Source organism: Fundulus heteroclitus, chromosome 3, assembly GCF_011125445.2.
Source record: "Fundulus heteroclitus isolate FHET01 chromosome 3, MU-UCD_Fhet_4.1, whole genome shotgun sequence".
In the NCBI taxonomy this organism is placed as follows: domain Eukaryota; kingdom Metazoa; phylum Chordata; class Actinopteri; order Cyprinodontiformes; family Fundulidae; genus Fundulus; species Fundulus heteroclitus.
Window position 1 is genome coordinate 28386494 of NC_046363.1, and position 12589 is coordinate 28399082.

At 39.8% G+C, this 12589-nt stretch overlaps 1 protein-coding gene across 1 annotated transcript in view; it reads left to right on the forward strand.

Annotated features, from left to right (window-relative positions):
* The window catches only part of clcn1b (chloride channel, voltage-sensitive 1b), a 52035-nt gene that overhangs the window by 37256 nt on the left and 2190 nt on the right, over positions 1–12589 (forward strand). The window contains exons 12-22 of the mRNA XM_036135120.1: positions 144–299; positions 444–513; positions 606–716; positions 2593–2806; positions 2906–3039; positions 3290–3465; positions 9529–9613; positions 9694–9776; positions 10089–10133; positions 10244–10348; positions 11841–11927. Of these exons, the coding sequence (XP_035991013.1) occupies positions 144–299; positions 444–513; positions 606–716; positions 2593–2806; positions 2906–3039; positions 3290–3465; positions 9529–9613; positions 9694–9776; positions 10089–10133; positions 10244–10348; positions 11841–11927 (1266 nt within the window). The remainder of the gene's footprint in view (positions 1–143; positions 300–443; positions 514–605; positions 717–2592; positions 2807–2905; positions 3040–3289; positions 3466–9528; positions 9614–9693; positions 9777–10088; positions 10134–10243; positions 10349–11840; positions 11928–12589) is intronic.

The following is a 12589-nucleotide window of genomic DNA, read 5'->3' on the forward strand; positions in this document are numbered from 1 at the left end:
TTAATTATTGCTATTATAAATTGATGTTCATTCTTTCGGCTTAGGGGCATTTCAAGTACTTGATAACTAAATAGAGGGACTTTTAGATATTTCAGTAAGATTGAGCAGCCATTTATCCTGTCTTTGTCTCTCTGTTCTGACAGCTGATGCCCAGAGAGTGCATCAACTCTCTTTTTGATAATTTCACCTGGACCAAAATCGCAGACTCCCATTACCCTCCTGGCCTCGGCCGCTCCGCCGCTTGGCTGCATCCCCATGTCAGCATCTTTCTCATCCTTCTCCTCTTCTTCATCATGAAGGTATCTGCCTGTTCCTCTTTACTGCATGTGTAGGGTACAGCATTCAAAGAAACAGCATGAAATAATAATAATAATAAAAAAAAGAGTAAACCTGCTGGGACTGACTGGGCTATATCCTGCCTCAATCCTGCTTTTGTGCTCTAGTTCTGGATGTCAGCAGTTTCCACCACGATGCCAATCCCCTCCGGCGCCTTCATGCCCGTGTTCATTTTAGGTAAGAGGATTTTTTGTAACGCGAACGCGGTATCTCACGCTCAACTTCTGTTCAATTTGTGTTTACCGGCGTGCCTTATCTCTCTCCTCAAGGAGCTGCGTTCGGACGCCTCGTCGGGGAGATCATGGCCACCCTTTTCCCCAACGGGATTCTGTTTGATGGGATAGTTTACCGCATCCTGCCAGGAGGCTATGCTGTCATTGGTTAGCCTCTTACTCCTCTTATATGTTCCCCAGTGCCTTGAGGTTGGAGGGTTTCGTTGCAGATTAAAAAAAAAAAAAAAAAGTTGCTGCTTTCTTTAAATAACTTGGAATGCATGCGTTTTATTTGGATGCGATGGTCTTTCAGATTTGAAATGTGATGATATGACAACAGTGTAGAAAACCTTTTTAGCATTTTCTCTGTAGATACTGAGACGGACGGTGAATTTGTTCATCTGGGACTAAAGACAAAATAAAAGAAACTCAGAGCTGATCATGAGAACAGGAAAAGCATTTCACCTCAACTTATAACTATCATAACTTTCAGATCATCAAACACATTTTTGTATCAGACAATGGTAACTTGGGTGAATGCAAAAAAATCTCAAATTAAGATTTCACTTATCATAGAAATACTATCCTGGATTTATGTAAAAAAAATATATCTAAATCCATTAACTGGTTGTGCCAACCTTGTTAGCCACAACTGCTGTCAAAGCGTTTGTGAAAACTGGAAATCTTGATAAGATGTACATCCAGATTCTGACAAGGCCACTGTAAAATAATCTTTTGTTGCTTGTAACCCTTCAGAGGCGGTATTTCCTGATGTGCCTTGGATCATTGTCCTGCTGCATAACTCCAGTGCGCTTTATTTGTAACAACAAAGATGGACATATATTTTCTTTAAGAAGACTTCATTGTTACATCAATGACAGGAAGTCTTCCAGCTTGCAGCAAATCAGACCATCACACCACCATGTTTGACAATCCGTTTTTGTTTTGTCTGCCTTGTTCTTAACCTGCTTTTGATCGTTTATTTTTGTCTCCCTGTGTGTTATGTTGTTTTACGTTGATTTTTTTAAGCACTTTAGTTGGCATTATTGTGTAGAAAGGGCAATAGAAATAAAGTATAAAAATGATTGATCAGCAGGCCGTTGTATTTCTGAAACGGTGTGTTAGTTTTACACCAAATGTAATGGGACACAGATCTTCTGAAATGTTCAGCTTGCAAAGATTTAGATGTTGTTCTTGGTTCTTTCAAGACCTCCTTGATGAGTTATTGGTGCTGTCTTGGATTGATTTTGGTGGGCGAGCCACTGCAGGGAAGGTTTTCCTCTGTGCTCCTTTTTAGAAATAGCATTTTTGACCATTTCCAGAATAATACACATCAAAGACTTTGTTTCTCATCTGTTGCAGATGTTTTTTTTTCTTTTTTATCTTTGTGTTGCTTTTTGAGATATTTTACCCTCCTTCACGTTGTCAGACAGTAATCAGCCCTGGGTCTCGTTGATCAAGTTTAACTGAAAAATGTGCTTAATCACAGTTACGTCATGCTTTAACATCGAACTGGGTTGATTTGGATGGCTTTTTTCCTTTAATCAATTAGAAGAGGATTTCAAAACTGCATTTTGCAATTGCAATTATCTTTGTCTGATGCTTAGATCCGTCTGATTTCCTGGAACATTTAAATGGCACAAAATGCAAAAGGTGCAATAAATCTGTAAGGGAGTAAATACTTCTTCGAGGCACTGAATTTACTTCTTGTTGTACAACTTAAAAAAAGTGTTTCAGGTTTGTCTTTTGACAAGAGAAGAGTGAGTTCGTCCCTAAAATCATCAAAAGCAAACAGCGTAACTCTTCATCACCAATACGTAACTATCTCTGTTACACATCTGACAACCTCATTAAAATCTGAGAGATTAAACCTGTACACCTCAATCTTTTTCATATCTTCCTCTCAGCTGAATAAATGTTTGGAGTGAGTAGGTGTGAACGAGGGTTGCTGATGTGCGTTTCATCCCACACCTGAGTGGAGGTTTTAGATTTTGAACTGATTTAGCTCAATCGCGGGTTGACGCTCTGCTTTGGGTTCGTGCAGGAGCAGCGGCGATGACCGGCGCCGTCACTCACACTGTCTCCACGGCGGTGATCTGCTTCGAGTTGACTGGTCAGATCTCCCACATCCTACCCATGATGGTGGCGGTCATCCTGGCCAACATGGTGGCCCAGGGTCTGCAGCCCTCTCTCTACGACTCCATCATCCAGGTGAAGAAGCTGCCCTACCTTCCTGAGCTGGCTCTCGGGCACATCAGGTGAAGTTTAGAGCCTTTTTTTTCTCCCCAGCGTTTTTAAGCCAGCTGTCACTGAAATAAACGTCATTTATTGTAGTGTGGCTGGATTTCTTTTCGCAGCAAGTATAACATCTTCGTGGAGGACATCATGGTGCGCAAAGTGAAATTCGTGTCCTCCCAATCCACTTTTCGGGAATTAAACCATCTTTTGGAGAATACAACCCTGAAAACCATCCCGCTGGTTGACTCTAAAGGTAGGGTGACCCATGTCAGCGCTTTAATGCGTAAGCTCCTGGCTTTCCTTTTAAAGGCTTAGTGTTAAAGGATTAGACAAGGTTAATGAAAAGCCTTAATGTGTGTTCTCCCTATAAAGCTCAGCCTGATTCACCTTTAGTCAATTTCCAGGCTTTATGCTAAGCTCAGGTAACTTTTTTCTTACAGCCATGAGAGTAAAGTCAATACTCTAATAAATATATATATATTTTTTTTGTTTCTTTCCTGCAGAATCTATGATCCTTCTTGGCTCGATTGAGAGGACGGAGCTTCAGGCTGTCTTAGACTGGTGGCTCTCTCCAGAGAGACGAGTCTTTGAAAGAGGTCCCAGTTCACCAGGCCAAGGCTCTAAACTCAGCTGGGAGTCCTTCACGTTCGTAGATGAGGAGGGAGAAGAAAGTGACAAGGTGGAAGGAATACCATGTTGTAAACCCATTCTAGGTTATTCATATCCTCATACAAGGAGCTAGACTTTCTTGTAATCTTAGGAAGCAGTCTGGACAAATAGATGGCCAGGTTCGCTGAAGATCTTTTAAAAGACATGAGACCAGACCCTGATATGCTTTGAAAGAACATTAGAAAGCCTAAAGAAATATTGATAAAAAAAAAGTACATAAGTTTGATTCCTTGAAAGCAAAATAGAAAAAAATGAAGGACGTACACACACTAGCTTGTAAAAGTACATTTTATCACAATACAGACTCAATGTGATAGACCATCATCATAGTTCATAACTGTAAAGTGGAAGCAAAAGGATAACTTGCCTGAGTAAAATCAATTATAGTCACAAGTCTTTTAATGTATGCCCGTTCCAGCTTTGCGTCTCTACAGACTAATGTCTGTAGCTGTGGCTCAAACCCAATCAGACTGAATGGAGAGAATCCCTCAGCATCAACTTTCAAGTCTCTACTGGATTAATATGTGAACTTTGGGTCATTTTAACACATGATCCAAACTATTCTGCTGTGGCTCTGGCTGTATGTTTGTGGGGTCTCTTCCTCCCCCATCAGATTTTTTTTTTTTCAATGTTGCCCTGTGTTTATTTTCATCCATCTGCTCACCAGCTCTGACAAGCTTACCCGTCCCTGCTGAAGAAAAGCGTTCCCACGGCATGACGCTGCCACCACCATGTTTCACTGTGGGGATGGAGCGTTCAGTGTGCCAGTTTTCCTTCATGCATAAAGTTTTGCGCTTTCCTCCAAACATTTGCATCGTCCTCTAAATGACTTGCGGCAAATTGCAAACAGTATTTAGGTTTCTTTCAACAACAGCTTTCTCTTTGCTGCTCCTCTATAAAAGTGGAGCTGCGGATCTCTGCATAAACTCCTGAGCTCCCATGGGCCTCTTGGGTGCCCATAGCTCTATTGTCTAACCTGTCAGTTTACGTCATGGTAGGTTTGCAGGTATGCCACATTCTTTGCGTTTTCAGAATAAACAGTGCTCCGTGAGATGTTCACAGCTTGCAATGCTGTTATTTGATCTAACCCGGCCTCAAACCTCTCCACAACTTTCTCCCTGACCTGTCTGCTGTGTGCTTTAGCCTTCATGATGCTGTTTGTTCACCGATGTTCTCTAACAAACTTGACGTCCTTCACAGAACGGCAGGATTCATGCTGAGATTAAATAGTATACAGGTGGCCTCTTTTTTTTTTTTTTTACTAATTAGGTGACCTCTAAAAGTTATTACCTGCACCAGATTTTATATAGGGGTTTGTGATGCCGCAATATGTAATAACGCCGCGATATGTAACAATGTAATAAAACTGGGCTTCAAAATGTACTAATTGATGCAAAATGTAATAAAATCCTTGAACACATTTTGTAAACGAGAGAGCAAGAGAGAAGTTAAGCACGGGTAAAAACACACAAATGTGCAGCGTACACGCCCCCTTTCACTCAGCTGGAGTTTCATATAAATTCTGTTATTCTGTGTATTTTATCTTTCTGTTTTTTTTTTGTTTGTTTTTTTACTGATACAAAATTAAGCTTGATAATGAAACGCAACCTTTAGCTGTTATTCAGGAAGTCACCATCTAATGCTGGGGGTTTAAAAAGTACATTGCAGCCTTAACAGACAAACTTAGCAGTCATAGTATTTTTTTTGTCTGCTGAAAAAACAAACAATTTTATTTATATGGCACCAATTGACAACACGTCGTCTCAAGACACTTTACAAAGTCAATCAAACAAACAAGTCAAACAAAATTCAATCAAATCATACAAATTGTTCAAAAAGTGTCCTATCTAAGGAAACCCAGCAGATTGCATAGAGTCTTGACAAGCAGCATTTACTCCTCATGAAGGAGCGTAGAGCCGCAGTGAGCAGAGATTTTAATGTGTAGCATCTGGGACACATTTCTGATTTCTGATAATCAGATTGATTTGTTTTGTCTCACAGAAACCTGGCTACAAGAGGACTACGTTAGTATAAATGAGTCAACCCCCTCCAGTTATTCAAATTTCCACATTCCCAGATCTGTGGGAAGAGGAGGAGGAGTGGCAACTATCTTTCAGTCTGATTTATTAATTAGTCCCAGGCCAACTAATAATTACAGTTCTTTTGAACATTTAACCCTCAGTTTCCCTCATCCAAACCGCAAAGCAATAAAACCTCTTCTGTTTGTTGTTTTGTATCGTCCACCAGGCCCTTACACTCAGTTTTTGGATGAGTTGTCAGATTTCTTATCTGATTTGGTGTTAAATACTGATAAGGTTATTATAGTGGGTGATTTTAACATCCATGTTGACACTGAATGTGATAACCTTAGTGTAGCCTTTAAAACTATCCTAGATTCAATTGGTTTTGCTCAAAATGTGCATGAACCGACGCACTCTCGGCTCCATACTTTAGACCTTGTGCTGACATATGGCATTGATTGTGAAGAATTAACAGTATTTCCTCACAACCCTGTCCTGTCTGATCATTTTTTAATAACATTTGAGTTTAATCTAACTGAATTCTCCACCCCCAAAAGAGAGTTCCATTATAGTAGATTTTTATCGGATAATGCTGTATCAAAACTTAAAGAGTCTGTCCCCTTCTTAATATCCTCAGTATTGCAGAAATGCCCTGTAGATGGCAGCATTGCTGTTTCTTCCCATTCACAAATCGATACCTTTGCTAACAATGTGACTTCCTCATTGCGTTCTGCATTAGACAATGTAGCTCCCTTGAAAAAGAAGGTGATTATTCACAGGAAGCTGGCTCCTTGGTTTAATTCAGAGCTGCGCTCCTTGAAGCACAATGTTAGGAAATTGGAGAGAAAATGGCGCTCTACACACCAAGAGGAATCCTACTTAATCTGGAGGGACAGACTATTGTTGTATAACAAGACCCTCCGCAGAGTTAGAGCAGCATATTTTTCATCATTAATTGAAGAGAATAAAAATAATCCTAGATTTCTCTTTAGTACAGTTGCCAAACTTACCCAGAGCCACAGCTCTGTTGATCCATCCATTCCCTTAGCTCTTAGTAGTAATGATTTTATGGGATTCTTCATAAATAAAATTGATGCCATTAAAAATAAAATAATTGGCATCCTCCCAAACATGATTACCTCGTCCTCAGTAAGTGAGGCAGCATTGGAGGAATCTTTAGAATCTGCGCAGTGTTTGAACTGTTTAGAAGCAGTAGAGCTTTCTGAGCTATCTAAAATTTTAGCTTCATCTAAACCTTCTACCTGTATGTTAGACCCAATCCCAACCAAGTTGTTTAAGGACATATTCCCTTTGATCAGTGGCACTATTTTAGACATGATTAATCTATCCTTAGTAAATGGATATGTACCACAGGTTTTGAAAGTAGCTGTTATTAAACCTTTACTTAAGAAACCTTCTCTTGATCAAGATGAGTTAGTAAATTACAGACCTATATCTAATCTTCTTTTCTTATCTAAAATTCTTGAGAAAGTAGTTGCTAATCAACTTTGTGAACATTTACAAAGTAATGACCTACTTGAGGAGTTTCAGTCAGGCTTCAGAGCTCATCATAGCACTGAAACAGCTCTGGTGAAGGTCACTAATGATATTCTCATGGCCTCAGATAATGGACTTGTGTCTATACTTGTCCTGTTAGATCTCAGTGCTGCGTTTGATACAGTTGATCACAATATTCTCCTACAAAGACTTGAACATACTGTAGGGATTAAGGGGAAAGCATTAGGCTGGTTTAAATCTTATCTGTCAGACAGATTCCAATTTGTTCATGTTAATAATAAATCTTCCTCAAACTCTAGGGTCACCTGTGGAGTACCACAGGGTTCAGTCCTTGGACCAATTCTCTTTACTATATATATGCTTCCGATAGGCAAAATTATCAGACAGCATGGGATTAATTTCCACTGTTATGCTGATGATACTCAGCTATATTTATCCATAAATCCTGATGAATCCAATCAGTTACTTTGACTGCAGTCATGTCTTGATGACATCAAAAGCTGGATGACTTTAAATTTCCTGCATCTAAATTCTGACAAGACCGAAGTTTTAATCTTTGGGCCAGAGTCCTCAAAAAATAAACTTCTTAACCAATCACTTAATCTGGGTGGCATTAACCTGGCCTCTGGTAATAAAGTAAAAAATCTTGGTGTTATTTTTGACCAAGACATGTCATTTAAATCCCATATTAAACAGGTTTCCAGAGTTTCCTTTTTTCACCTCCGGAATATCGCCAAAATTAGAAACATTCTGTCCAGGAGTGATGCTGAAAAACTGGTCCATGCATTTGTTACTTCAAGGCTGGACTATTGTAATTCTTTACTATCAGGAATTCCACAAAATGCAGTTCAAAGCCTTCAGCTGATCCAAAATGCTGCAGCAAGAGTTCTGATGAAAATCAACAAGAGGGATCATATTTCTCCAATTTTAGCTTCCCTTCATTGGCTTCCTGTTAAATCAAGAATAGAATTTAAAATTCTTCTTCTAACGTATAAAGCCCTTCATAATCAAACTCCATCATATATCAGAGCTCTGATTACCCCGTATGTTCCTAACAGAGCACTTCGCTCTCAGACCGCAGGTCTGCTGGTGGTTCCTAGAGTCTCTAAAAGTAGAATGGGAGGCAGATCCTTTAGCTATCAGGCTCCTCTCCTGTGGAACCAACTCCCAGTTTTGGTCCGTGAGGCAGACACCCTGTCTACTTTTAAGACTAGGCTTAAAACTTTTCTTTTTGACAAAAATTATAACTAGTGACTCATGTTACTCTCAGCTACCTTTATAGTTTTACTGCTATAGGCTTAGGTTACTGGAGTATATCAGGATCTAATTTTCTCACTATATTGAGTTCTACTGTTCTTCAATTATGCATTATGTGTTGTCATTTCTGCTTTAACTTTCTGTTCTCTCTCTTTTCTCTTCATAGTAGGTACACCTGGTCTGGCGTTCTGTTAACTGTGACATCATCCAGAGAAGACGGCTCACCCGCTACTACCATCTAATGTAGAACAGATTACTAGATCAATGTGTGCTTCTGTGCTTTTTTGTTTCTCTTGTTGTGTCTCTGTTCTGTCTTCTGTAACCCCAGTCGGTCGAGGCAGATGACCGTTCATACTGAGCCCGGTTCTGCCGGAGGTTTTTTTTCCCGTTAATGGGTGGTTTTTCTTCCCACTGTCGCTTCATGCTTGCTCAGTATGAGGGATTGCAGCAAAGCCATGTACAATGCAGATGACTCTTCCTGTGGCTCTACGGTTCCCCAGGAGTGAATGCTGCTTGTCGGGACTTTGATGCAATCAACTGGTTTCCTTATATAGGACATTTTTGACCAATCTGTATAATCTGACCCAATCTGTATAATATGATTGAACTTGACTTTGTAAAGTGCCTTGAGATGACATGTTTCATGATTTGGCGCTATATAAATAAAATTGAATTGAATTGAATTGAATTGAATTGAATTGATCAGTATTACAATTGTATTTATTAGGGTGATTGTTTATTACATGCAACACATTATTATATTATCATTTCTTAAAAAAAAAGAACTACATCCACATTTTTGTAATAATCTGCGCAAAAATGTAATAATGTTATTAAATGTTGCTATTGTTATTACATGTGTATTATTGCAAAATGTGTTCGAGGATTTTATTACATTTTGTGTTGATTATTACATAATGCAATTTCGATTATGTTTCATTACATTTTGAAGCCTGGTTTTATAGCATTATTAAATATTGTGGCATGATTTCATTAAGAGGTGTTACAGGGTGTTAGAAAAAAGAGGCTGAATGCAAATGCACACCTGTCTTTTTAAAAAAACATCCATCATTGTCCTTCCACTTCACAATTATGCATTACTTTAAGGTGGTCTAATGCACGATATCTTATTAAAACATGTGGAAGTTTGTTGTTGGGAAAGAGTGTTAAGACTTTCTTGAGGCGTTGTTAGACTGTCGCATAATTTTTGAGGCCTCATGTCAACTGGTGCCTCCTAAATTGACCAAACGATCACTAAATGCGTTTACAACCCTCAGGCGGTCTCTCCCGTGCAAGAAGGATGTAACGGGCCCATCCCGTCCCCCACCCCGCAGGAGCCCTCCACCAACCACACAGGATCAGGTGAGACAGCCTTTCCACAGGTTGGCCCATGGCATGTCGGCCTCTCTTCTCTGACACGCGTCACCCTCCCGTGTTCTCAGACAAACGCAAGATGTCGTCTGTCAGGAGGACTCTTCAGAGACTCTTCTCCTCCTCGTCCTCGTCGGGCCAGACTGAAACTCAGGTTCCTTCAGATCAGCCGACACACACACACACACACACACATACATCACTTTGACATTAACCGCTCGAAGCAGCGGGGCATCAGTGATCGGCTGTCGAGTTGGCAGCGGCAGCTCGGACAGCATTATCAGTCCGGCTTGGCAGCGTGAGCCAACCTCACTAATGCGAGAGGAGCGCAGCGTGAAAGCGTGCAAAAACAGGGCTTGACATCTGTGCACCAGCCGAAACCTTGAAACCATCGGGGGGAATCTCATTATGTGCCCAAAACGGCTCACTGGTCGTTTGTTTCCTCTCTCTCTCTCTCTCTCTCCAGGAAGACGTGCCTCCACCACTAACTGACACCCTGTCCCCCGAGGAGGTAGTGTATGACACGGATTCACCGTCCACACGGCCAACAGAGAGCCAACGAACCAGCGTCCTGATCAATAATCTGAGTGCGTATCTCTGCTTTGTGATTGGCTGATGCAGATCAAAGCCTGGGAAGAGGAAGAGCTGGACAAACCAGTCGACATGGAGCAGATACGCATAGATCCCTCCCCATTTCAGCTGGTGGAAAGGACATCGTTGCACAAGGCGAGTGCCGCAACAACCCCATGCACACCGTCATTACTACTCAACTGCGTGTATGCTTTTTGAAAAAGAGGGCTGTGCGTTTTCGTACCAACCAAATAAACTTATTTAGGCAATGAAGACCCTTAAAGCTATTGCATAACTTTTTTTTAACCATTTAATTGGCAGAAGAAAACTGACATGTTCGAAAACCACAAGATTTCATCATTTTCATTCCACTTTACAAATGCGTGTTACTTTCTGTCCATCACATAAAATCACTGTGAAATACGCTGAAGCTTATAGTTAGGCTGGTTGTCAGGTGAATAGAATGATTTGAATCGATTTGCATTGCATTGCATTGTACAAGGGCCAAACATAAACTTGGTTAAAACCAAAGTCTAAATGAAGCCAGATAGCCAGGAAAACAGATTATCAAGAGCATTTCAGGAGTACAAGAAGGTCCAGTTCCTTGGAAGAAAAGTAGAACTATATTCTGGGTGGGTTAAAACTTTTGCACAGAGCTGTGTTTGCTTTGGAGTATTGGGTAGATGTCTTTTTGATTCAAGAATAGAAAACTTGTCCAATGAACCAATCATTTTCTAAATTGATTGGAAAATATGTTGATTAAGAAGGCAAAACAACTTAGGGCTGGACGATATAGAATAAAAGCATATCGATAAAATAGAAATCATATTGATCGATATCGATAATTATCAAAACAATTCAAAATATACATTTTAAGTGCAGCCCTGGTCATTTTATGCTGTTGCTCAATTACCTATTTTTAAATAAATGGATTCAAACGCAACCCTTTATTCTTCCAACTTTTTACAAAAACCTTAAGTCTTAAAAGAAGAAACAAAGAACACGTGCTCTCTGAACTCTCTGAAGGCTGATAGAGCTTTCCTGCGTTTATGATTGGTTGGCAGGATGTAATAACTGTAGTATTAACCTACATGTTAGGCTAGAATGCACTGTTCTTTTATTTAACTTTTTATTGACCCAGGTTTTTGTTATATTGAACCATATGTCTATAGATTGATATATATATATATATATATATATATATATATATATATATATATATATATATATATATATATATATATATATATATATATATATATATATATATATCGTTATTGAATTATTGTCCAGCCCTAAAAGAACTCTTGGGACTAAACAATCTACTTTTGTTGACAAAACTTAACATTCTGGGTCAAAGATAGTGAAAATCAAGTCAGACGATGACTCTAAACTTTTTTCCTGACTGTTTTTATGAAGGCATAAGGGATGTAAAGTGAGACATTGTATCCCGCAGGCTGCTTGCTGAAACCTCACTCAGGAAGCCTTTAAATGAACCCAAAGCAGCAGCAGCTGTGTAGCAGTGTCATACGGCGTGTTTTACCTGTGGACAAATTGTTTAGCAGCGCAGCCATGCAGACTGAAAACTGTCACAGTGCATCAGATTCACCACTGACTGGATCGTGTCGTCCTCCCTGTCATTACTCAGACCCACACTCTCTTCTCCCTGCTGGGTCTCAGTCACGCCTACGTCACCAGCATCGGGAAGCTGGTGGGAGTCGTGGCGCTCAAAGAGGTAAAGTCACTCTTTTCCTTATCTGCATCCTTATCTGCATCCTTTTTGTCACCTTTCATGGTTTGGTTTGTGCGGCACCGCAGTCGGCCCTGATCATCCCGGTTACAAACACATCGCAATGAATTAGAATATCATCAAAAAGTTATATAAAGTTTATAAAGTAAACTGATATATTTCAATAATTCATTGCAAAAAGTGATATATTTCAGGTTATTTTGACAATGATGTAGCATTGCAAATTAAAAAAAACAAAATTTTGTTTCTCTGAAAAATTACATCATTAAAAACACGATTTTTAAAGCAGGAATGTAAGTCTACTGTAAAGTATGTCCATGTGCTGTTTAGTATACACAGTATTCAGTGGTTTGTTGGGAATCCTTCTGCTTGAGTCTCTGCATCAATGCAGCGTGAAATGGAGGCGATCAGCTCGTGGCGCGGCTGAGGTTGCTTTAATAGTCTTCAGCTCATTTCCATTTTTTGGCTTTTAATATCTCGCGTCTTCGTCTTGACGACACCCCATAGGTTTTTCTGAAGGATTCAGTTCAGGTCAATCAATCATCGCGATCATGGTTTTTGGCAGTGTGAGCAACCTGTTGGAAGATGAAATCAGCATTTTTATAAAGCTTGTCGGTGGAAGGAAGTATGAAGTGCGCTAAAATCTT